At 37.2% G+C, this 27,654-nt stretch overlaps 1 protein-coding gene across 4 annotated transcripts in view; it reads left to right on the top strand.

The window, feature by feature from the left end:
• The window catches only part of WDFY2 (WD repeat and FYVE domain containing 2), a 181,762-nt gene that overhangs the window by 82,500 nt on the left and 71,608 nt on the right, over positions 1-27,654 (top strand). For 3 of the 4 annotated variants that reach the window (XM_023187322.1, XM_023187320.1, XM_031934949.1), the window contains exon 3: positions 5,500-5,573. The exons of the other annotated variant lie outside the window; for it this stretch is intronic. In XM_023187322.1, coding sequence (XP_023043090.1) covers positions 5,500-5,573 — 74 coding nt within the window. The remainder of the gene's footprint in view (positions 1-5,499; positions 5,574-27,654) is intronic. 4 annotated transcript variants of the gene reach the window in all.

The following is a 27,654-nucleotide window of genomic DNA, read 5'->3' as shown; positions in this document are numbered from 1 at the left end:
TGGCAAATGGCATCACCCTACACATTTCTTTCTGTATGGTTATTCTCATGGGGAAACAGTTAAAAGTGGGGGTAATAAATATATCTTCACAATCTCTATCATGCTGTATTTATTTCATCTAGAGTTCAGGAATACAGTTTTGATAGAGGACGTCAGTAGAGGGCAGCTGTATTATAATTTTATGGTTCTGGTCAGGTAGTTCATTCATCCTTAGGAGAAAGTAATTTTAAGGTGGGGAGTAGACCAGTCTCCAGCCAGTTTGCCTGTAATTTGCGTATTCAGATTTCATAGAGACCAATTATTACTTTATTGTCTTATGAATTATTCATTTTATAGCATTTAAAGCAGAGCTCTCATTTGTGAGGCATCACAAATATTTGTAGCTGTATTTTACAACTTAGCTACAAAAAATATTGTACTTAAATCATATTTTGTTTGTCACTTCCCATTATTCTTCCTGCCAAAGGATTCCCTTTGCCATTGGGTCATAGTTACCTTTACTTTAGTGTCTCATCCTTCCCCAGACAGTTTTGCCCCTTTGATATTTGTCTTTCATGGCTGGGAGCCCATTTTGTATGGGCCACAGCACTAGTGTTTTTAGTTGCTTTTTTGTTAATTTCTGGTGAGTTGAAGTTAGAAGAATCTCTGTGTCAATCTGTTTACCTTTCTAATCCATAAAAGAAAAGGAAGACTTTATTGTAACAACAAATCTGGGCATCAATATTCTTTCGAATCTGCTCTCTGCTTCTTTGGACCTACCGGGGTCAATCCAAGGCCTGTTCCTGTGGGAGTGTCACAGTTGGAAAATGGTTTGAGGAGCATTGTACGTCTCACCTGCTGCATGCACATGTACACACACACACACACACATACACACACACAGAGGTTTGCCTGGTATTTTCCCAGAATGCCTCTTTGAAGTGGTGATTATGCCTTTGGATGTGCCTGGGAGCTAATGCTCTCAAACTCGGACACTCCCCTGTCTAGAACATCTTGGGTTCAGGCATATGGGTTGCAGAACAGTAAGATTTCTGCTCAGATTTCTTTTGCTTATGCTCATTTATAGAAGCAGTCTTTTTTAATTATTATTATTTCTGTAGGTTTTTGGGGAACAGGTGGTTCTTGGTTACATGAATAAGTTCTTTACTGGTGATTTCTGAGATTTTGATGCACCTATCACTCGACGAGTATACCCTCTACCCAATGTGTAGTCTTTTATTCCTCACCCCACTCCCGCCCTTTCCTCAAGTCCCCAAAGGTCATTGTATTATTCTTATGCCTTTGCATCCTCATAGTTTAGCTCCCACTTATGAGTGAGAACATGTGATGTTTGCTTTTCCATTCCTGAATTACTTCACTTAGAATAATGGTCTCCAATTCCATCTAGGTTGCTGTGAATGGCATTATTTTGTTACTTTTTATGGCTGAGTAATATTCCATGGTTCACCACAATTTCTTTATCCCCTTGTTGATTGGTGGGCATTTGGTCAGGTTCCATGTTTTTGCAGTTGTGAATTGTGCTGCTATAAACATGCGTGTGTGAGTATCTTTTTCGTATAATGACTTCTTTTTGTCTGGGTAGATATCCAGTAGTGGGATCTCTGGATCAAACGGTAGTTCTACTTCTAGTTCTTTAAGGAATCTGCACACTGCACTCCATAGTTGTTGTACTAGTTTGCATTCCCACCAGCAGTGCAGAGGTGTTCCCTTTTCACCCCATCCATGCCAACATCTATTATATTTTGAATTTTGATTATGGCCATTATTGCAGGAATAAGGTAGTGTACTGCATTACAGTTTTGATTTGCATTTTCGTAATCATTAGTGATGTTGAGCATTTTTTCATGTTTGTTGGCCATTTTTATATCTTTTGAGAATTGTCTCTTCAGGTCCTTAGCCCACTTTTTGATGGAATTGTTTTTTTTCTTGCTAATTTGTTTGAGTTCCTTGTAGATTCTGGATATTAATCCTTTGTTGGATGTATAAATTGCTAAGATTTTTTTTCCCACTCTTTGGGTTGTCTGTTTACTCTGCTGATTATTTCTTTTGCTAGGCAGAAGGTTTTTTAGTTTAATTAAGTCCTACTATTTATCTTTGTTTTTGTTGGATTTGCTTTTTTTTTTTTTTTTTTCTGAGACAAGGTCTTGCTCTGTTGCCCAGGCTGGAGTGCAGTGGTGCCATCTTGGCTCAGTGCAACTTCTGCCTCCTGGGTTCAAGCGATTCTCGTGCCTCCCGAGTAGCTAGGACTACAGGTGTGCACCACCACACCCACCTAATTTTTGTATTTTCGGTAGAGATGGGGTTTCGCCATGTTAGCCAGGCTGGTCTCAATCTCCTGACCTCAAGTGATCCGTCCATGTCAGCCTCCCAAAGTGCTGTGATTACAGGCATGAACCTCTGCAGCCGGCCTGCATTTGCTTTTGGGTTCTTGGTCATGAAGTCTTTGCCTAAGCCAATGCCTAGAAAGGTTTTCCAATGTTATCTTCTAGAATTTTTATGGTTTCAGGTCTTAGATTTAAGGCTTTGGTTCGTCTTGAGTTGATTTTTGTGTAAGGTGAGAGATGGGGGTCCAGTTTCATTCTTCTGCATGTGGCATGCCAATTATCCCAGCACCATTTGTTGAATAGGGTGTCCTTTCCCATTTTATGTTTTTGTTTGCTTTGTCAAAGATCAGTTGGTGTGAGGATTTGGGTTTATTTCTGGGTTCTCTTTTCTGTTCTATTGATCTGTGTGCCTGTTTTTATACCAGTACCATGCTGTTTTGGTGACTGGCCTTATATATAGTTTGAAGTCAGGTAATGTGATTCCTCCAGATTTGTTATTTTTTGCTTAGTCTTGCTTTGGCTATGTGGGCTCTTTTTTGGTTCCACATATGTTTTAGGATTGTTTTTTCTAGTTCTGTGAAGAATGATGGTGCTATTTTGATGGGAATTGCATTGAATTTGTAGATTGCTTTTGGCAATATGGTCATTTTCACAATATTGGTTCTACCCATCCATGAGCATGGGATGTGTTTCCATTTGTTTGTGTCATCTGTGATTTCTTTCAGCAGTGTTTGTAGTTTTCTTTGTAGAGGTCTTTCACCTCCTGGGTTAGGAATCCCAAGTATTTTATTGTATTTTTCTGCAGCTACTGTAAAAGGAGTTGAGTTCTTGATTTGATTCTCAGCTTGGTCACTGTTGGTGTATAGCAGAATTACTGATTTGTGTGCATTAACTCTGTATTCTGAAACTTTGCTGAATTCATTTATTATAGGAACAGTTCTTTGCTTTGAAATATGGTGGTGTTTCTTACTATGCATAAAATGATTTGAACCAATAGGGTGAAATTGTCTTACAGTTCCCATATACCATTGGTTTTACAATCTATAAATTCTTTTAATTCCTTGATGGCAGCAATAATACCTTATATATCATTGTAGGACTTGCCTTGAATATAGTGAAGGTTATAAATTTTTCTTGAAAGAATAACAAGAAATATAAGAAATTGGGGAAAAAACAAGGAATAAGGGAATGGCAATGAAGATTTAAGAGTAGCCTGTGCAGTGTTGTAAAAAAGTATTTTAAATCACATTCAAAGTTCAGTGGGTTTTCTAATCATAGCATAACTGGATATGGACTTTGGAGGAAATCACATAGGAAATACTTTTAGATGGTCAAGTGGGCAGCTAAATGATAAGGTTGTTCCTGGCTAGTCACTAGCCCCTTGGGGTTGCAGTTGAGTTTTGCTTCATATGATCATACTTACATCTTCATAAATTGTGAGATATTTAAAATTCATTTTAACAGGAATGGCAAAATAAGAGTAAAGACAGTGTTATAGAAATAATCTTGTCATTTGAACACAAGAATAGTTTTTCCATGTATCCTGTACTTATGTGTGTATGTACTTTACACAGTTATAATTCCAGTGTATTTTTTCTTTAGATTTTTTTCAGCTAACATGTTAATTTTCCATGAGATGATTAGATTTTAATTTTGCACACATGTTATGGGATTATGAGGCCCGGCATCTTAGTGTTGCATAGAAATTGTGCCAACATAGTTTACAAGTCAAGGGCAATAAAACTGACTTTCTTAGGGCAGTGTGTTAAATATCATTTGAATGCTGTTTTCAGCAGTGTGCTCTTGGGAATCTGGTTTTATTTTGTAGCTAAGTAGAAAGAAGATAGTCTGTTGTACTGGTGGAAGTTTTAGAGGGAAGTTCTTTTTAGTATGTTTTTATTTTCTGAATATATCATAGAAAATTAGAAAAAAGTAAATACGCAGTTTAGAAGATCTTTTTGTTGTTTTATTCAGGGTCGTTTTATAGAGAATGAAAAATATGTTACTAAGTGATATGTTTATGAAGTGACTGTCAGTAGAACTTTAAGTTCTTTTTTAGTTTAAAAATAATCTAAGTAGGTTGTTTGAAAATGGGACTGTATGTTTGAATGATGTCTTTGAAACCTTCTCCAACCGTTTCCTGTGTAACCTTGGGTAAAACATCTAATCATAACTGTGAAAAGTAGGAATAAAAAATATTTGATGCTGATTGTGATTATGATAATAGGTAGTTCATGATCTACATGGCTTCTGTGAATATGAAGGGAGACATATAAGAACTGTGCTGGGTTCTTCAGAACAACTATTAAATATTTCAGTATTGGGTAAATTGCCAAGACCCCCTATTTAGTGGAAGCAATTAGGAGCAAGCATAGGTAGAGAAGGCAGGGGCCTGGGAGCCGACTGTTCAGTAAGCACTTGTTGACCATACGTGGCTTCCAAGCATACTTAATTTACTTAGGCTCAGGTGTAGTCAGGCAGTCAGTCCTGCGGAACAGGGAAACCCAGTCCAGGCCTGGGTGTACTGACTCACCTGGTTTCTTTCCTACAGTGCCTAGCCCTATGATGAGTTGGTTCTTTTTTAGATTGAGACAAATCCTTCTTAGTCATTTTCAATCAGCAGACTCCAGCACACCCCCAAAGGCCAACAGCAAAAAAACTCCTGTTAATTCACACGCCCCAAATCAATTCTGAATCAAAAGATAGACTTCTATACTCATGTGTGTATGTGTCTGGATGTGGGTGGGGAGGGTGGAGGTATAATAAGATCTTTCTTTTGTTTGTCTAGTTCAGAAAGGATAGGTTATTTCTATTTAAGATGGAATTGGAGTGGTACAGAGAGAATGGTAACAGAAACCTTACACAGCACAAAGTATTGTTAATCTAGTCAAGCAAATTTAGACTCCATACTGACAGACCCAGCCAAGACCAAGCCCCTTGGAACTTGCCCAGTTTGAGAATATCTTATTTGTTATATTCTTTAAAAGGATAACTGAACAACTATGGGGTAGCTGTAAAATTACTGTTTTTATTTTTTGGTGAGTGGGTGTTAAATGAAATGTTTTCCAGGAGATAGTGGGGAAAATACAACCCCACACTTTTAGCTAGTTAGGCACTCCTGAATCGATGAGAATCATGGTTTTGTTAATTTCATCAACATGTTCATTTCTTTCAGCTCCATGTTCATGCATGTCTTTTAACCCGGAAACAAGAAGACTGTCCATAGGTCTAGACAATGGTACAATCTCAGTAAGTACACATAAATAAGATTTCCAGTTGAAATACTTCCCTTCCTGTGGAGTATGTATATGTATTTATTAGTTTTTTCAAGTTAACAGAATAATTTTCTTGCTAAGTAGCATAAAAGTTGTAGCGTAGCAAATTATGGTGAGGTAAGAGATTCTAATGTAGGGAGAGCTATCATCAGTATCCACTTAAATGCTGACAAGGTTCAGCTTGACCTACCCTGTCAGAGTGGCTAGGATGGGGGCAGTTGGAGGCCAGTGAGTATACTCCATGAGTCTGCATTAGTGAGAGCAAGCTGTGATGCTAGTGGCTTTAATCAGATGGTTAATCATGGTGCCTTGAACTTTGCCACATAAGCAACAGAACAGGAAGAAAATGCTTTCCCTTATGTCTGCATGTCTGATCTAGTCTTTGATACTCTGTGTTCTTTCTTTGTTCCTTCTGCTTCTTGTTTTTTCCAGCTCCCTCTAACATCTGAATAGAATGCTTGTAAATTTGTATGAAATTGTGAAAAAAAGCACAGAATCTAGGTTTAGTCTATAGATAGATCCACATAAATACTAGACCCTTTGATTGCAGATGTTTGGGGAACTAAAGATTAAAGATTGGAATTTTAGCTTTTATTTACCTACTTAATCTTTCTATGTATTAAATTTCAACTAGTATATAACAAGACTGATTTGGTAAATTCTCCATTTGGTAAATTATCCAGTGTTGCCTTTAGTCCTGGGTGAGAGAAACCCTGCTTCAGAACCTGTGAATTAGAAGGCTCTGCTCTGCTCACACTTCCCCATAGGGTGAAGAATCTGAGGGCTCAGGGGGATATATGTGATCAGCCCAAGTCCTCCCTCTCTCCCACTCCATCCTCCCCCTACCAAAACCCTGGAATTTCCTGCCCCAAACTGCTCAGAACCTGCTTCCAGAGTCTTCACTGACATTTCTCTTAGATGTGTCCTCAGGAAGATAAAACCAGTGAATATGGCTCTTACGCCTGAGAGGTGGCAAAGAGGTAGCAGTTTGCAGTAGACAGGATGTCCACACTTGAGTGCAAGGCCCCTCAAAGTCTTGACAAAACTGGGAACAGAAAGAGAAGGGGGTGGGCTGGCCCCCTGTGTCACCACAATATGGCACGGAATTTCAAGGAGACTAAGAACTCTAAGTTTGAACCTGTACCTCCAGCTGTTGGAGGGTGTATTTGTCAAGACTGGAGAATGAGACCATATTTTATTTAATAGTTCAACTGGACTTGTAACTTTTAAATATGTAAACATGGAATGTGGGCCTCCATTTGTAATCCTGCCCCAGCCCCTACAAATGTTAGTGGACCTAAAGTTTTCTATTTGATCTTTAGTCATAACATTTACTTGGTGGCCTTTCTGGGACTATTAACAATATTGTTAAATGTAAGTCAGCCTAGTGGCAAGTATTTATGAAATTTCTGTAATATCCAATACATTTGGTAGATGTGTAAACTCTGTTTCTTAGGTAGATAGAAGTTTATGATACAAAGTTGTCTACTTTGAGGAGAGCCGTTTTTAAAAGGAGGGGTGTGTATGAGATAAATTTATTTTTAAAAGATAAAGGGAGATCATTAGATTTTTCAATGGACTTCTGAAGTGTTCATTACAAAGGAAATATGAGAAGATGAACAGAGATCCCTCCATTACCCAACAGTTATAGGATAGTTTGCGTTAATGCTTACTGTCCATGGAAAAACTTAGGTTTATTTAACATAGGAGTGGTTTGTTGCACTTTTGAAGTTAGTGTAGGTGCTTAATGGATACTGATGAATTTGGCTTTGAAGGCAAGAAAGATGAGCAAAGTAAGTTATGGAGAATTCTAGCTATTTATTGTATATAACAGGAGAAACCGTCTTAGCCATTATTCTTGTAGTAAATGAAACTGCCAGGGAAGCAGCGCATCAGTCAGGGTCCATCTTTGCAAGTATGTCAGTATAGGGCTGAGATATCAAACCTTAACTTACTCCAATCTTCTGAAAAAGATTGAGGACCCTGGCTTATATGAAATCATTTCCTTAAAAGTACTTCCTTTGTATTGTTGAGGAAGATGAATTGCGCACCCTACTTCTTCTCATCTACAGAATTAGAAAGAGTTCTAACTTAGGGAAAGATACACTGAGAGAACAGCATGTTTAAGGTTCAGGATTCTCATTGATCAGTACAATAACAGGCTCTTTACTGAAAATACTTGGTCTCAGCTGTTTTAATAATTTACTTTTTAGACATGAGAAATCCTAGTCAGAGAGTATATATTCTGTTTCCTGGTTATAGCCAATACATTTTAAGAAGAAATACTGGTTAACTTATTTTAAAACTAAGAAAGTGTAAAATCAGAAAGTAACATCATTATTTCACTTTATTTTACTGAATAAAAAGAACACATTGTGTAAGATGTAAGAGACAGTTAAACTTAGGCAGCTGAATAGTGAATTAGAGATGAAGTAGAGATAAGACAGAGACCATTCTTTCAAAAATGTGGCCACAAAGAGCAGTAGAGAGAGCGTGAGCACTGGAGCAAGATCTGGCAGGAGACAAGCAGCAAGAGGGTCCTGAACAGTTTGGAAAAGTTAGCTGTGGGAAAGAATGGGGACAGTTGAGAGAGCAGGAAAGGAGAGAGGTGTCATTCAGTTTTGCGATATAGGAGAGGAATGCCTTTTATTTTTTCCTGTGAGATAGCAGGCAAGGTCATCTGCTGAGAGAAGGTAAAGATGTGGGGTGAGAGTAAATTTTCCTACCTATACCTTTTGCTCTTTCTGCATATAGCCCAGAATCCTGCTTTGCCATCTTGGTCTACAAAGTTGTAATTATCTTCCCCACCTCATTCAAATGTTATCTTTTTGTTTGTATTTTTATTTTTGGCAGATGGTTCCTGAGCCCTACCAGTTGAAATTAGTCACACACGGTGCTCAGTTGGTTAGCTATGTTGTATTGCTTATTAACTTTTGCTTCGCACAATGTTTAAAAGTCTGTCTCTTCAGTTAAACTGTTAGGTGTTGAAGAGTTGCCTGGTCTTTTATTCATCTCTCCTCTGGTAGATCTTATTGTGGCTCCTTGTACAAATTGGGAACTCAGTGAATAATTTGTTAGTTTATTGACTGAAGTACAAACACTATTATTATTTAATATAGCTGATTGTAGTAAGCAATTGCTTAAATTCTGAAGATAGTTTATTTGTATAGCATTATTACCATTCAAAATGTTTTTCAAAATAGAATGACCTTCTGTAGGGGAAAAATTTATGCCAATAGTTTAATTTGTCTTGACCTTTTTCAGAAATGTCTTCTGTTTTAATATTGAGAGAAGTTAGTCAGATTGTGCTAACTACTATTCATGCTGAAGTGGAACTTTAAACTTTCCATTTTTATGTCACATGTATTCTAGCCAACTAACAAATATTTAAATATCAACTCTGTACAAAAGATTATGCTCAATTCTAACATAGTGTGGCTTCTGGTCTCAGACACTTTATAATTCAGTTAGGGAGACATTTTTCATTTTTATGAAAAATGAAATTATGAAATAAGTAACACAGAGTAAACATAATAGCAGAAGTACCGGTACACCAGTGAGTGTGATGTTGGCAAAGCAGTGAGGTCAGAAGACAGTGGGAGATAATGGTCTAGGACGGCTCCCTGGATATGAACTGGATTTAGAAGACTGGCTAGGATTGGATTAACTAAAGACAGGAAAGTAAGGTATTTCAGACAAAATTAATGGAGTGGGGGAAAAAAAACGCCCAAACCATGGAGGTACCAAAGGACCAAACATGTTTGGAGAGAAATAAACCAATTTGTTAAGAGGGTTAATGGGATACCGTGAAAGCCTTGATTCAGGATGAGTAGTAAGCGTTATGTAATGTAAAGGTAGTGGATCCGTAACATGGAAGATTCTCCCCATCCCACTCCAAGACTTCATACCGTATTTAAAGGGGATAAATGACTGATGAATAAATGTCAACACAGAAGTAAAGCATTTCCATTAAACTAATTTTCACCAACCCTACTGAATAATTGCTATAGGATAGTATAGGGTGGAGATATATATATATATCTTTATAAATACTTATTTTCTTCTGTATCAAAACTTATAGGGAGCCGGAATTTTTATTAATATCTATCTAAGATAAATGCATGGTCATTGAAGATTTTTTGAAAAAGGCCTTAAAATGGTAAAATCTCGGTTCTCTGAAGATGAATCTCATGTATGTGTTATGGGAAGTTTGATTGGGATGAGAAGATTGATCTATAAATGGTTAGCATTCAGAATAGTGATTATTGTCTAAAACTAACTGACATTGACTGTGTATGGATTTATTGTTGTTTTGGTAGTTCTTGTGATTGTGATTATTATACTCTTACGGTATACATTACTGTTAGTTCATGTGGGTTACCTGGTATGTTAGTTTCCTGGGGCTGCCATCACAGTACCACAGATTGGGTAGCTTCAAACAGCAGTTTTTCTCTCACGGTTCTGGAGCCTGAAAGCCTGAAATCAGGGTGTCAGGGGGGCCGTGCTCCTTCTGAAAGCTGTAGAGCATTCTTCCTTGCTTTTTCCTAGCTTCTGGTGCTTGCTAGCAATCCTTGGCATTGCTTGGCTTGTGAATGTGTCTCTCCAGTCCTTGCCTGCATCTTTACGTTGCCTTCCTTTCTGTGTCTCTATGTCTTCACATGGACTCCTTTAAAAACAAAACAAAACATGGAGTCTCTCTCTGTTGCCCACACCAAAGAGCAGTGGTGCAATCATAGCTCACTGCAGACTTGAGCTCCTGGACTCAAGTGATCTTCCCACCTCAGCCTCTGGAGTAGATGGGACTATAAGTGTGCCCCACCATGCTTGACTCATTTCACGGATGTTTATTTGTTTGTTTTAGGAAGGGGATTTTGCTTTGTTGCCCAGGCTGGAGTGCTGCAGCATGATCATAGCTCACTACAGCCCCAAAGACCTGGGCTCATGTGATCCTCCTGCCTCTGCCTTCCAAGTAGCTGAGACTTCAGATGTTCACCACCATACCTGGCTAATGTTTTGACATTTTTCCTAGATCACTTCTCACTATGTTGCCTGGGCTGGTCTTGAATTCCTAGGCTCACAGGATCCTCCCACCTCAGCCTCCCAAGTAGCTGGATTACAGGTGTGAGCCACTGTGCCCAGTTCCACGTGACCTTCTTTTAAAGCCACCAGTCATTGGATTTAGGTCTCCCCCAATCCAGTATGATCCTGTCTTAGTTATATCTGCAAAGACCCTATTTCCCAAATTAGGTCACATTCTGAGGTTCTGGGTGGACATGAATTTTGAGAGGATACTGTTTAACTCAGTACATCTGGTAATATTGTATCTACTGTGTTTCTCTAACAGTGTTAGAGCGGTTGATTTGGAAACAGTTTTCTCAATGTGAGACATGATGTCTTCAGGAAGAAGTATCCAAGGATATTTTGAAAAAGATGATTCAAAATCCTCTTGTGGGAGATAAGAAAATATAATTGAAAGGATCTTCTTCTGCAGCTAATGCCACTCTCCTCTAGATTAAGTGATATCTTGAATAGGCCCCATGTCAGGATAATGGTGGCAGAGCTAGGACTTCCCTGAGCCCTAGACAAATTTTCTTTGTATTATACCAGGCCAATTTCTTCATGCAAGTAGGACAGCCCAGCTGCAAGGAATTACCTTAGGGTATTCACTAGGGAATTAGCAGGGAGCTTGTGTTACTCTCTGCATCCAGCCACTGTTAAAAAATATGTGTTGGGTTGGGGGCGAGAATTTCAGCATTTAATCTAACAAGGAGTTTTGGATGAGTTGTTTATTCCCATGAATTATAATAAGCCTATGGGGAACTGAACCCAAATGGTAAGGTCATATTCTACAGCAATGACAAATGGCCTCTGAATAAAGCACTTCAGCTGTACCCAAGCAAGTTGCTGTACAGTTAGTTTACTCCTGCTGGAGAGACTGTCTTGAACATTTTCACCTTAATCAGCTTCAAAACAGCAGTGTAATAGTATCTCACTATTCAATCTCATCTCACTCATCAATCATCATGATGCATTCCAAGTTTTGTACTTAACAGGAGAAAGCTTCTGAAATTTTCTGTTTTCCGGGATTTCTAGTGTGATATCATTTATGAATAATATCCTAATCAAGAAGACATAGAAGGTGAATTTGAAGAAAGTTTCAGGAAGCTCTGTGTTCAGAGAAATGTGCGCATGGAATCTATGGGGCCTCCTCCTTTTAAACTGTTACATAACCCTGCCATTATTTACACTAGCTTATGATTCTGTCATTATGCCATGGTTTCTACCACAGAAGACCAGCATTTCTGAGTCATTTTATCCTTCTGAGTCACTGGACTTCCTAATGTGAGGAGTTCATTTTACACAGTGTTAAGTAGGCATTTTCTTCTGAGCTTGCGCTAAGTTACAATGAATTTAAACATACATATTACATATATAATATATGAAAATATGTGCTAATTTTAATACTATAGGTGTGGAGCTATGCTTAGCAGGAAAATAGTCTTAGAGTGTTGACATTCCGGTTGCTTACTATTTATTCATTTAATATCATTTGCTGAAGGTGGTTTTATCAAAGAAAACTCTTGCTGTGTTGTAGGACTTATTGTGCCCTTGGTATTTGTGTGGATCCAAGATCTCTCAAAGACTAACCTTATGCCTCAGTTATGTCATTGTACATGTAGCCCTGTCATCTTTTGCTCAGCACCTACATGTTATCTAAAAACTTGGTCAAGCAGTCTTGAATGCAGATACCAAGAGCATTTTTTGACCTGAGATTAATTTTGTTGCACTTCCACTGCAGTTGTGAATTTTGAAAGGCCTTCTTGAACCAACTTTTAGACTAATTCTGTAGTGTGAATACCCGTAGGAGCACCCAGTTTGCTCTGCGTTTTGAGTTAGGTACTGAAGAGATTCAGTAGAGTGAGTGGTGGATTGAAATAATTTATACAGTATCTACAGAAGGTATCTTGGCCGCATCAACACAGCACATCTACACTTCAGAAAGGCAATGACTCGGAACTGATGAGGGTATTATGTTCCAAGTTACTTTCCCTTTGTCCTAGGAACCTTATATCTAAATAATCTATCTCTCCTGGAATAATAACTGATGTAATTATTTTATTAATGGCATATATTCACCATAAACTCCACAAGGCAGGGACTGTGTTTACTTGACTGGGTTACTATCTGGCACCCAGTACAATGTACATGAATTTCTAAGTACTCTGCAAATATTTATAGACTGAATTAATGAGCAAGTAAGTGAGTGAATATAGTTTATGGACTTGATATTATATAGAGGTTCGGAGCACAAGCCCTGGTATCAGACCGCCTCTACCCCCTTCAAGTTGTGTCACATTGGGCAAGTTGCTTTACTCTCTGTGTCTCAGTTTCCTTATCTGTAAAATGGGAATAATAGTTGTACCTATTTTATAGGGTTGTTATCAGGACTATCTGATATATACATGGAAAGCTCTTAGAACAGTCCCTGTATGTATCAAATGCTCCGTAAATAGTAGCTCCTGTCAGTGTCATTATCATCATCAGTAGCAGCATCCTCCATGTGCAGTAACTAGGAAGCGTTGGTTAAAGTCTATGTCATGAACATTTAGTAGGCCAGTTCCAAGGGGAGGAAATATGTCATGGCATATTCCTTAGGATGATTCAACTTATTTCTGGCCCCATCTGTAGTCTTTGCTGTTGCATCACAGGAATTTACCAGTGATTTGCAAAACATGTACTGTCTTCTGATATGGACACCCTTTTTTCTGCAAAGGAGTTTCTTACCCAAGTTGTTGCCATTTTAATCTTCATCATCCTCAAGAAAACGGGTTGGGCTTGGAGAGATGTGGAGAGTACTCAAGATGCTCTGAATGGATGACTGGAGAAGATGGAGCAAATTTGTCATCACAAGTGACTCCCTTATTTTCGTAGATTGAGAGTATGGAAGAAGGAAAAATTGCAAGCCATTAAGGGTTAAATTGCTTTCTATTGTTTTAGGAATTTGGATTTTATAGACCAATGTCCAGAGAGCCATCTGTGGTCCTACAACTTTTAAAATCAATGATAAAAATCAGTCCTGTTGGTATCAAAATTCTTTTCTTAGCCATTTCCATCTACACATTTTAGAATATTCCCTGTATAGACAAATATTTTGCGGATTTTTACTTTGAGTTCATCTTTTATACAAACTAGAGGTGAACCATGGTTCCCATGTCACTGTCATTTTGTATTACAAGGTTTCAAGCCCAGATGGACTGGTGTGTGGCATTTTACTGTTACTCACCTTTGAAGGCATTCCTCTCAAGAGTACCTTGACAACAGCAGAGTCATGAAATATATCCTCCAGGGAACCATCTGACATTTATTCTTTTGCTGTAAAGCTTGAGAACTCACAAGAGCCAAAATGCATGAAGGAAGCAGTCATTCTTTTATAGCCCCTGTGGTTGCGGAACTGCTGTCACCTGGTGTTGCTCCACCTACTGTGTGATCTCAGGCAGTCTTGGCAAAAGCCTTCCCCCTTGCTGGCTAGATGCTTACATTAGCAGAGAGGGGAGTGGTATTAGGTATGTCCTAGTCTCTGGGGTTTAGTGCTGGGGTTAAATGCTGGGCTTGTATGTCTTTGCTTAGCTGTAGTTGGATGCTACAGTGATCCAGGCTGGTGGAAACCTGAGTAGTTTTTCTTTCCAAGATGTGTGCCCTTCCCTGTTTATTTACTGCTCCTTCTATACTAAGCCTTGAATGCAGGCTTTACACCTCACTCTTCTGCAGTTTCACCTCATTACAGGTGGAGGAATAGCTCTTCTCTCAGTTACCAGTGAATGTTTTACATTTTTATAAATACGTACTCATTTAGTATAGGAAGACAACCATTAGTATTAGACCTTAAGCTCATTGGAACAAATTACATAGTTGCAAAAAGACTTCTAACCATATTGGCACAAAGAACAGAAGAGCTTTTCCATCTGCAGCAATCACGCAAGTCCAGCTTGTTTCCTGGATTGGAGAGAAGTGAAACATTAGGGTAGCTTCTTCAGCCCAGAGCTATTGTTATGGGTAGGAAAAGAAAGGAGCCAAAAAGATGCCTTCCAGTGGATTGAGTCATATCATGGTTGAGTATCTGGTGTGTGTGTGTGTGTGTGTGTGTGTGTGTGTGTGTGTGTGTGCGCGCGCGCGCGCCTGTGTACGTGCAGTCCTCTACCAAAAATAGATGTTCTCCTTCACTGAACTCCTGCTGCCCCTATGGAACTTCTCTCCTACCTTCAAGAATTAGCTTTAAGCTCCAAACCCATTCCTATGAGAAGCCTGTCTTACTACAGGGCAGGGTTGAAAGACTCTTTGTAAGAATTCTCACAGCCCTTAGTTCAAATTTCTACTTTAGTATTTATGTATCATTAGATTGCATGTACATTTCATTTATATAATTTTGTATTAAGCAAGATATATATACAGTTGACCTCTGAACGATGTGGGGGTTAGGGGCACTGACCCCACCTCCCCTTCCAGTTGAAAATTTGAGTATAACTTTTGATTGCCCAAAAACTTAACTACTAATAGCCTACTGTTGACTGGAAGCCTTACTGATAGGGTAAACAGTCGAGTAACACATACTTTGTATGTTATGTTTATTGTATATAACATATACAGTATGTTATATAACCTATCTAAATGAAAACACTAATAATGTCACATGTATATAAATATATATAACCATCACTGAAAAAATTATACTTAATTATTTTATAGTATATTATGTGCTAATATTTTCATATATTTTAAAAGTATATTAATAGAGAGCTACTATGTAAATTAATATAACACTTAAAATAACACTTTTATTCGATTCACTAAACCCCCAATTGGGAAATCTAGTCTTACAGTAAAGCAAGCTGAAGAAAAGAAAATGTGACTAAGAAAATCATAAGGAAGAAAACATATGTTTTCATTAGATGGAAGTGAATCATCATAAAGGTCTTCATCCTCATCCTGTTGACGTTGAGTAGGCTGCTGAGGAAGAAGAGGGGTTGGTCTCAGGGGTGGCAGAGGTGGAAGAAAATCCATGTGTAAGTAGATCTGTGCAGTTCAAATCCATGTTTCAAGGATCAGTGTAGTCCCTAAACATGTCTAGTAAATAACACTTAATTTACTCATTTTCTTTATCTCCATTAGCCAGAGAAACTTGGAGGCAGGAAATATATGCATTGGCATTTCCAATACCTAGTAGAGAGCCCTGCGCAAATTGGAATGGCAATATTTTTTGTATGAATAAAAGCCAAACTAGTTTCCTTTGTGTTTCCATCCGGAAGTTCATTCTCCTTTCACCTTCATTCTCATAATCTAGTCATCCTTACAGAAGCCCTTTCTTCCCAGCACTCTGATAGGGAAGCAATTGTTTTATTCTCTTGCCTCCCTTTATCAGGTAGAGCTTTCTCAGAGTTTGTGGGAGAAATGATTGTTAACATACCTTGCCTTCGTATAGCAAGGGCAGATGTGGTGGTTGAGGTACGAACTTTGCTCCCATAAAGGTCTGTATCTGTATTCCAGCTCTTCCATCTTCTAGCCTGATAATCATGAGCGAGTTGGTTAACTTCACATACTCCTCAGTTTACTCATTGTTGATTGAGGGTGATCTGTGCCTCATAGGATTGCTGTGAGAATTACATGAGGTAACTTAAAGATCTTGGCACTCAGTAAGCCCTCAGAAAGTGGTAATTACTGTTTTCATGGCAGAAATTATATTCATTTCAGCAGTAGGCGAACTTTAATTTACTTTTAGATAAGGTTAATTTTATCTGAAGTTAAATAACGAGTAGTATTTTTCACACAATTATTTGCCACCTCAGGTTTAACAATAATGTTTAAAAACTCATCGTTTTTATTTTTATTTATTTATTTATTTATTTTGAGACGGAGTCTCGCTCTGTTGCCCGGGCTGGAGTGCAGTGGCCGGATCTCAGCTCACTGCAAGCTCCGCCTCCCGGGTTCCCGCCATTCTCCTGCCTCAGCCTCCCGAGTAGCTGGGACTACAGACGCCCGCCACCTCGCCCAGCTAGTTTTTTGTATTTTTTAGTAGAGACGGTGTTTCACCGTGTTAGCCAGGATGGTCTCGATCTCCTGACCTCCTGATCCGCCCGTCTCGGCCTCCCAAAGTGCTGGGATTACAGGCTTGAGCCACCGCGCCTGGCCAAACTCATCATTTTTAAACTGGTTTCTTGTGTGTGCCATTTTTGACAAATAAGATTGGGTTTTACATGTAATATTGGCTTTCTTTTGGTGTTCATTACTTGCCAAATGTATATTTTTGTTTGAATAATGTTCAGGACTGAAAATATATGAAGTTAAATATAGAAAAAGAGATAATTATAACATTTTAGTATGGAGACCATGGTTATAAACAGCTTGAAAAAGCAACACATTATTGTGTTTTCTGTTAATCTAAGAAGTAAAGCATTGGTTCTGAGATTTGAGATATACTGAGATTTGAGTCAAAAGTGTGTACTGTTCTATTTTTCAGTATTGATTAGGAAAAGTAATAGGTTAGCAATTAGGCTCTCTTTTTTTTCTTTTATTATTTGAATGTCTGGTAATTGCACATATTTTCATTCAAAATTACTGTGGGTAACACTGAACGCCCAATTGAGAAATCTAGTTCCTACTTCCAAGCCTACTATTGATGAGCAAATTGTTGAATCTTTCTTTGATGGCCTATCTAAATGAAAACACTAACAATGTCACACTTATATATATCTAACAATATATATAACCATCACTGAAAAAATTATACTAAATGATTTTTATAGTATATTATGTATTAATATTTTCATATATTTTAAAAGTATGTTAATAGAGAGCTACTATGTAAATTAATATAACACTTAACACTTTTATTCAATTTTTAAAATACGTATTGGACACCTACTATGTGCCAGGCAGTGTTCTAGGTACTTGAGATACATCAAAATATACTTTCCCCTACTGGAAAACCCCTCCTCTTGTTTATGTTGCATTTAGTAATTGCTGTATAAGTGACATTATAATTTATATATGTTAGAAGGTCATAGAAGTGATACATGCTATGGGGAAAAATAGAACAGAGTAAGGGGGATTGGGAATGTGAGCGTAAGGTAGAGGGAATAGATGCCAGTAGGTTAGGCTTCATTAAGAAGAAGCCTTGAAGGTTGGAGGACTGAGTCCATCATTTGTCTTGGGAAGAGTGTTTCAGGTAGAGTAACAGTCAGTACACGAGCCCACAGCAGGAGTGTTTATAGTAGTAGTACAACGAAAATGCTGATTTAAAAAAAAAAAAAACGAGTATTATATCTTTATTTTTAATATTTATCGAATACCTCTCATATATTGAATATTAAGAACAATGCTGGCCACGTTGGGGAGACATGTTAGGAAAACCAGAACTCCATTCCTTAAACTCTATAAAGAAAGATCAAATGATCTGATCATTGATAGTTTTCATTTAATGCAGATTGTGATCAATAGTCTGAAAGAGCTACACAGTCTCTTGAAATTCAGAACAGAAAGCTCCATCCTGCCTGAGGTGATTATATGAAAGCAGACCATTCAGAAGGATAGGTTTGAAAAATGATGAAGATTGGGGAAATGAGACACTAGATCAAAGGCTAGGAAATGGGGATGTGCAGGTCATTGTCAAAGATAAAAGTTTACTTGGAAATGCATTGGAAGGGGCTTAGATTCAAGAAGGATGTAAGGATCTGATGACTAAATGTGTAGGAGAAATTGAGTGGGGAGAAGGGGTAGTTGGCAAAAATAACTCCCAACCAAGCTTGTGTTCAGTCAGTACACAGTTGCTGCTGTCTGCAGCCAGCGTCTGTTCTGATTAGCCGGTGTCCATAGCCAACCATTTGGTCCTGCTTCCAGGTGTCAGACTTGGGTAACAGGGCTCATGATGGAGGCATTAGTGGTGTGTGGTGCTTTCTACTTATTTTTCTTTTGTGTTTGTTATAATGCATTGTCACCTGGATTTTCTGAAGAGTGTAGTGACTTCAGAATTTGCACTGTAATTTTTTTCTTTGCACATAGAGGTTCAATGAAATACTCTCCTGAGTTTTAATGTCATTTAGAGGGGGCTCTTTGAGGTTTGTGTGAGTCAAAGGATCAGTGGATAAAAAATCAAGAGACAGGCCCACATTTTAAGTGTGGGCTATGCAACCTGCAACCAGGTAAGCCTCTGACCCTGAGACTTTTTCCTTAGTATCTCTCTAGACTTTCTCCTTAGTATCTGTAGACTTTCATTTCCCTATCTAAACAATGAGTCATCATGCTAGGTAATCTCTAAGACCCCTTACAAACTCTGAAACTCCACAAAATCCAAAACTTAACCAAAGATCCAGACTTCTTTCACCAGCAGCTTTCCTAAGTAGAGAAACAGTAATTGTCAGCTTCTTAACCATTAGGCTAAATATTATGACATTAGGTGTAAGCCGTTTTCAATTTCAGCAGGCAACTTTTTGGTTCAGAATAATTTTCTCAAAAGTTTTGAGCTATTTTTTCTTTTTAAAAATAAATACCAGCAGCTAGACTAAACTGATTTCATATCATTTGCTGTTTAATATTACAGCATAATTTTTATTGTGTATAAATGTTATTTAAAATATCCAATACCCTCTTTCACTGAAGGGTGGCACAGAATTCTTTAGCTAGCAGCTTCCTTTGTGTGATACATCAGTGTCTGGCTTCAGAGTGTGGCCATGAGCAGGGTATTTCCCATTCACTGAATAGCTTCCAAGAGCATCTGTCCTTAAGATTGTGAAATTGGCCAGAGGCAGTCTTGAAAGTGGTTACCTCCAGACCTGTGTGTCTTTTCTCTCTTACCTTCTCCCTTCTATCCTCCTTCTATCCTCTTGGGAGGGATATTATTGAGAAGCCAACTGCATCTGCTTACTTGTAGTCAGTGTTGGGAGACTGGGAATGGGAGGGCACAAAAACATGTTACCACTGATGAGGAAAGATAATGACAGGTAAACCGCGAAGCATCCAGGCAGACTAGAGGGGCAGCAGCCAGACAAGTAAACAGTTCATATGTGGAGAAACCTTGAAATTGCTTTGTTTTGTGATTTATATGTGTAAACCTGAATTTGAGGAAGAATTTATAGGAAGAATTTGTAAACCCGAGTTTGTCTCTTTGTAGGTGATATTTGGAATCTGGAGAGGCAAGCAGCTGCTGTGGTTGCACAAACCCCAGTTATCTTTAGTTTTCTTGTTTCTGATGCTTCCATGTAGTGTGGCCTGTCTTAGAAATGTGACATGGGATTTCCTTATGGAGTTCCGGAGGCTAGGTGGGGGATTTGCATTTGAAGCATCCCTTCCCCTGACTTTTTACAATACACGTGGTCAGAAAAGATTAGGCTCATAGGCATTTGACCAGAGGGGAAAAAGGCACTTACTCTCTGGGTTCCTGGGTGAAACAATGTCCCATTGTTTGGTAGCCAGAGAAACCTCTTTTCATAATTATAAACAAACAAGAATAATCTTTGAACTCCGTAGGCACATTTGCAGAATCTGAAATGAAGATTAAGCAAAGCCTAACATCAAGTCAGTCACTGAAACCTGCAGTTTTCAAACTGTGATCTGTGAGATGAAAGCTATTTTCATAATAGTACTATTATTTGCCCTTTTCACTCTCATTTTCTAAGAAATGTCCAAATTGTATGCAGAAGTAGGATGGGAATCTGTCTTCAGTTAAGCTACACATTAATGAGATTTGCTAAAATGGAAAACAGTGCCACTTTTTTCACTAAATTTTTTGTTTTGTAAAAAATAGTTATTTTTTATAGATTATTTATATTAACATGTAATACATTTGCTATTGTTACTTTAATGAATTAATATTTAAAAATTTTTTCCATTTTAATTTAGAACATGATATATTTTAATCAGTACCACCCACATAAATAAAAGTTCATCAGACCCCTTAGTAGTTTGTTTTTAAGAGTAAAGGGAACCTAAGACCCGAAAGTTTGAGAACTGCTCATTTAAACAAAAAGACAACCAAAGGGTACAAGTTCTAGGCCACTGGTTGTTTAAGTGTGGAGATAGCCATAAGTAAGAGGCATTAAGTATCTTCAAGGGTCTTTCGTAGAGCCATTCTTACGGGATTTGACAGTTTATGGGGCTTTTTTTTGAGGGTTTTTTTTTTTTTTTTCTTTTTAAGAGCAGTTTTAGGTTCACAGCAAATTGAGAAGAAGGTTCAGAGACTTCCCACACACCCCCTTCCACACACATGCATAGCCTTCCTCATCATCAACATCCCCTACCAGAGTGATATGTTTGTTACAACTGATGAACCTACATCATTAATGCCTCATTACCGCACACAGTCCATAGGTCACAAGTAGGGTTCACTCTTGGTGATGTACATCCTATGGGTTTGGACAACTGTGTAATGACTTGTGTCTACCATTGTAGTATCGTACAGAGTAGTCTTAAGTACCCTAAAAATCCTCTGTGCTTTGTGATGGCCATGTGCAAACTCCAGTTATCAAAGAACAGAAACTGACTTATCAGAAGAGAACAGTTGGTTGAGAAGGGATAATATGAACAGATTATCGCACTTACAGAAAAAAGCAGAGATACCAGGGAGAGGCCCTGAGCCTGCTAGATACAGAGGATAACTAGTGCAGCTTCATTGGCCAGTACCTTTCCCATTATACTTTCTGTCTTTTTACAATAAATCCTCTTTCCTAGTCGTCTGAGGTCCTTGCAACCAAAGGAGCCAAGTGAAACCTACAATAACACAAGTAGGGAGATTATAAGGACCAGCACAGTTTTTATGATTAAGACTTGGTTTTGATTCTGAACTTCTTGGTAGTTGAGGCAAAAAGGAGACTGTTAATCTTGAAGCTATATAATTTTTAAAAAGGCAGTTTTAAAGGTAGTAATACTTTTCTAATACTGAAGTTTAATCAATCACTGTCTTATGCATAGAGGTTTTTTGAAATGTTAAAAATAGAATTACTTAGCTGGGTACGGTGGCAAATGCCTGTAATCCCAGCTACTCAGGTGGCTGAGTCAGGAGAATCGCTTGACCCTGGGAGGCAGAGGTTGCAGTGAGCCAAGATCGTGCCATTGCATTCCACCCTGGGCAACAAGAGCTAAACTCCATCTCAAAAACAAACAAACAAACAAACAAAAATTACCATATTCTAGCAATCCCACTTTTGGGTATATACCCCAAAGAATTGAAAGCAAGATTTTGAAGAGATGTTTGCACACTCATGTTTCTTGCAGCATTATTCACAATAGCCAAGAGGTTAAAACAACCCAAGTGTCTATCAGCAGATGAATGGAGAAAGAAAAATGTGGTATATACATACAATGGGATATTATGCAGCCTTTAAAAAATAGGGAATCCTGTCACATACTATAAAGTGATGAACCTCAAGGACATTATAGTAAGTGAAATAAGCCAGTCACGAAAGGACAAATACTCTCTAATTTCACTCATATGAAGTATCGAAAGTAGTTAAAATTATAGAAATAGAAAGAATAGAAAGGTGGTTACCACAGACTGGGGGTAGAGGAGAAGAATTAGTGTTTAATGGATATAGAGTTTGTTCTGCAAAATGAAAAAGTGGCAGAATTTGGTTGTACAACAATGTGAATATATTTAACATATCTAAAGTATACACTTAAAAATGATTAAGATCATTTTTAATGTTACAGGTTTTTTACCACAGTAAAAAAAAAAAAAAAAAATCAGTCACCCTCATTTCAATTAATATTCGAGACACTAAATATATTGGACAATATCCTGGGCATTTCTTTTTTTTATCCTGGGCATGTCTAAAGCAGATATAGAAATAAATTTTATATGGAAATGCAAATGAGAAGTTTACTAATATCAGGCTTCCCAACTAGATTTCGCCTTTAAACCAACTTCTTTTTTATGGAGAGAGATGTAGAAAGAAAACACCTTTATCCTCAACCAGAAACATAGTACCTCTGTGTTCATGAAAATTTTTATGTATATATCTCTTCTCTTCAGTAACGGCTTCACATAGGCACACAAATAATATTACTTCAAAGCCATGTATTTTCGTATGACACTTCTGCTGGGTAGTTAAACCAATGACATTATTCTTTCCTTCGTTTTTTATCACATTTGGGCCAAGTTAAGAATTCCTGTTTATTTTTTAGATGACCTACCTGGATGGTTTGAAGTATATTTTTCTGGAAGGAGAGAAAAATCTACATGGGAAATGTAACTACTATTTAGTTTTCTTCAAAAAATTGGATCTATCAAGCATTACATCAGTTTTTATCTCTGATGTGCAACAAACATGACAAAGAATCAGTAGCAAATAATTGAATTTTAGATATTTCTATTCCTAAAGTAGTGTTATATTTTAAGAAATGAGAGATCATTGGCAAAGTTTCAAATAAGGAAACTCACAATTGAATTTTTTTTAATGTGTAAGGTCCTATGGTTCTATTATTGTAATTATTTAGGATCTATTTCACTGAAATGTACTTAATAGGTGAGGAGGTGGGCAGTGCTTAGAACTGTATAATATTCCTTTACCAGTGAAGATACAGCATGAAAAGTCAGGGTGACCATGGTAACAGCAAAAGAACCAACCAAGCTTATTGCTTTCTAATTAAATTTTTTGCTGTTCAAAAGTTCTTTATTTTTTATTTTTTATTTTTTTTAAGAAACAGGTCTCACTGTGTTGCCTAAGTTGACCTTGAACTCAAGTCATCAAGCCTCGGCCTCCCAAAGTGCTGGAATTACAGCTGTGAGCCACTATGTCCACCTGTTTAAAAGTTTTTGTATTTTGCAATGGCTGAACATTACTTTTAAAAAGAGAGGAAAAGAGACACAAGGGTGGTGGTGGGGTGGGGAGGGGGAACAAAAACTGACCAGTAAAAGTACTTGGCCCAGGGTAGGGGCTGCTGCCTTAACATATACATGAAATTGGAAGTATCTTTGTGTGGGGTACAGATACTTTAAATTTCTTCCTGCATGTCTGTTCCTTCTGCTATAATAAAACAACTAAAGGTGAGTAATTTGTAGACAACATAAATTTATTTCTCACTGTTCTGGAGGCTGGGAATTCTAAGATCAAGGCACTGGCAACTTTGTTGTCTGGTAAGGGCCTGGGCTCTGCTTCCAAGATAGCACTTGAAGGCTGTGTCCTCTGGAGGGGGCGAACACTGTCCTCACATGGCAGAATTGATGGAAGGGACAAAAGGGGTGAATGTTCCCTTGAAATTTTAAAATAAGGTCCTTAATCCTATTTAATAACCTCTTAAAAGTTGCACCTTTCAATAATATCATATTGGCAGTTAAGTTTCAACACATGAATTTTGGGAGGGACACAAACATTTAAACCATAGCATTGCACCTAGGCCTTACTGCCCTGCCATGCCCACTTCTGTGGATGAAACCAGAAGCCGCAGCACTTATAGACCCCGTAGCTTCCTTTCCATTTTTTCCTGCTTTTCACAGAAAGATTCAAGACATCACTGAGAACTTGTGATGTGCAGGAAGAACCAAAGGATGACCAGAAAACAAAACTGTACCTTTCATTTAAAGAAAAAAATAAAGTCCTGCCTCTTGGCCTCCTACTTAGACTGACAGAAAGCTGAATAACAACTTGATTCCGATAAGGTGACCTCTGTTATCAAACAAGAGACATGGTATCTGTTTGGCAGGTGTATTTTTATAACCCAATAGAATATAAGGACTGTTGTGGAGAAAATGCCACAAGAGTGTTGTGAATGGCATGTGTGTACACAGGCATGGGCCTTGCCTTGTACATTCTTTAACAACAGGGCATGCTAGAACCTTTTTAAAAAAATACAGTGTTGCCCAAATACAGTAATATTACCATCTGATTGACTTATTCTGCCAGGCTTGGTTTTCATAGGAATTTAGAGAGACAAAGAGATGTGGAAAAGGCATTGACAAATGTACAAACAAGCTTATATTATTAGTTTTCTCCATTGTTTTCTTTTTTCCACCCCTAGCCCAAAGCATTGGCTACAAATAATGTTGCAGCTTAGTCTTCTTAAATAGTCTTTTTCTTTTTTCTTCTCTTTCCTTAGTTTGTTCTAAAACATCAAAGAACTCTTCTTCCTTTCCTTCTAAATCTTGGGAGTTAGGAATGTAAGTGTCCCACGTAGCCAAGTACCTTATTCAAGATTATTCAACTCACTCTGACTACCACATATCAAGATTTCAAATGGGTTGGTAGTGAGCCTCCCGGGAGCTGTGAAATCACTGTTTTTCAGTTTTGGTCCAAAGTTAGCACCTGTCAATCTACCCTTTTTTTTTTTTTTTTTTAAATTCAGAGTTTACCAAGTAATAGAAAAATGATCCCATTCACAGAAGTTACTATCACATAAATATAGAAATAATTTCAAAAAATATATAAAACAGTTGAAGAAAATTATAAAAATTGATTAATATACATAAAAGAAGACCTTTAAGTCTCAAATCTTCCTGAATTTAAAGGTTTAATTCAATTCCAATCAAAATTGTTAATGTGATTTTTCTTTTTTGCTATTAAAAAGATTATTTATGTTCATGTAACTACATTTTTCTTTAAGAAATTAGGAGACACATAGCCTTTATATTAACATATAAGTTGTATCTACAGTAATTAAATCATTTTGCTTCTGGCAAAGGAATAAAACAGGGTTAGAGAACTCCCAAACAGACTCAGTTCAATGAAAGCAAATAAAAGATGGTAAAGCCCACAAGGCAGTGTGGATGGGAAAAGTGACTAAACAAATGGTGCTGGAGCAGTTGGTTTGCTTTTAAGAAAAAGATCGATTTTAATTCTCACCTCTTGTCTTATACCAAAATTAATTCCCGGAGCATGAAGCAGCATTACATGTAAGTAAAGCCTTAAAAAAGAAAAAGAAAAACTAGAAGTCAGTTGACTAGATGTTTATAAACAATCTATCAAGAAGAATGTTGTATGCTTAAAAGAAGTCATAAATGAAAATATTATATTTAACTACATAAAATGCAAAACTTCCCAGCATTAAGAGAATCTACTTAAATATAGTTTTTTAAAAGCAACAAATAGTTACGTGGAATATGACAGAAAAGGGAAAATATCCTCAGTCCATGACAAGCGTATGCAAATAGATAAGAAAAACAATAAAATCCTGTAGATAGAAAAGTAATGAAAGAGGAAATACTAAGGGCCAGTAAACATTTTGAGGTGTTAAAATTTTTTTAATTCTATTTTTATCTAAGTTGTAGTAGTTTTAGAATATACATATCAGCTAGAATTAAAGTAGGCACTTTAGAACACTAATGGAAAGGACATAAATTGGCACAAACTATTTAGAAAAAATATTGGTAATATTCAGAGCTTTAGAAATATTTTTCCTTTGTGTCAATAATTTCATTTCTAGAAAACCATCCAAAGAAAATAATCATAAAAATACACAAAGATTATTCGTAAGGATATTCCTATTTTTGTAATAAAACATTGGTGTCTTAGAAATGTAACAGACCAAATGAGTGACTCAACGCCTATAATCCCAGCACTTTGGGAAGGCTGAGGCAGGCAGATTGCTGGAGCACAAGAGTTCAAGACCAGCCTGGGTAACATGGTAAAACGCCATCTCTACAAAAAATACAAAAATTAGCCAGGTGTGGTGGCTCGTGCCTGTAGTCCCAGCTACTCAGAAGGCTGCGGTGGGATGATATTTGAGCTTGGAAGGTTGAGGCTGCAGTGAACTGTGTTCATGCTATTGCACTCCAGCCTGGGTGACAAAGCAAGATCCTGCCTCAAAAAAAAGGAAACATAACAGTTAAAGACTAATTAGGTAAAATCCTTTATTGCCTTCCAATGGGATATTATGTATCCATTAAAATTCATTTTTTCAAAAAAATAGGTAGTGACATGAGAAATGCCCATGTAATAGTGTTAAGTTAAAAAGGAGAGCTACAAAACATCATCGACAGTACTACTATTCCAATTGTATGTGTTTTTGTGTATACACGGGGAAAAGCTTGAGAACCTGAATTCGAATTCTTCAATTATAATTGTTCAATGTCTTCCAAAAGATTTAAAGAAAAGCTTCTTAATCCGTTTTTTAAAAATTAACTCTCATAGAGTACTTACTATGTGACAGGCACTGCTTTAAAATGCTTTTTTATAATAACTGAGTCTCATACAGTCTTATGAGGCTAGTACACAGAAGGAAAGTGAAGCACAGAGCTCTTGAGCAACTTGTCAAGATCATTTAACAAGTATGTGTTTTAGCTCAGAATTAAACTGGACAATTTGGTTCCAGTGCCCAAGCTCTTAACCACCATCCTTTGCTATCTTTAAGCCAGAATCCAATGAAGATAGCACCAAAATGAAAAGCTATAGACCAATAATACTCTTACATGTAGATGTAAAAATTCTTATCAAATATTAGCATATCATATCCAGTAGTGTATTAAAGGAAGAATACATCAGGGCAAGTTTGGATTCTTTCCGGGAGTTAAGAATGGGTCAGTATCAGAAAACTGTTTAACAATAATCAATTACTTTTGTAAATGGAAGGATTTTAACAAATTTCATTTAATAGATATCAACACATTCTGTTCAATTTAATTCAATTTGGCAGCTACTCTTAATAAAAATTCCAGATAAAACTAAAATAGCAGTGATTACCTAAACTTGGTCAGGGTTTAGGTAAGTCAACAACAAATACTGTGTTAAATGCTACAATAGCGTACTAAAACTTAATACATGTGTATCCCAAAACCAAGAGTTGTTTTCATTATGTGTGAGAAGTAATTCATTGGAAATTGAAATAGGGTTGGGGGAAATGCCATTTAAACTAGTAAAGAAAAATTGTATTTAAGTACATTACAGTTAAAATATTATTACAGTATATTACAGTTTAAATACAGTTAAACAGTATATTACAGTTTAGATATTATTCCTTTCCAAATTAAAACTGAAAAGATATAATGCAATTTTAACTCATAATGCCATGGTTGTTTGTTAATTAAAAAAAAAAAACATTTCAGTACTACAAAAGATTTAATAAAATTCAACAGCAGA

This window comes from Piliocolobus tephrosceles, chromosome X, assembly GCF_002776525.5.
Source record: "Piliocolobus tephrosceles isolate RC106 chromosome X, ASM277652v3, whole genome shotgun sequence".
Lineage (NCBI taxonomy): Eukaryota > Metazoa > Chordata > Mammalia > Primates > Cercopithecidae > Piliocolobus > Piliocolobus tephrosceles.
This window is presented reverse-complemented; position numbering and strand designations above follow the sequence as displayed.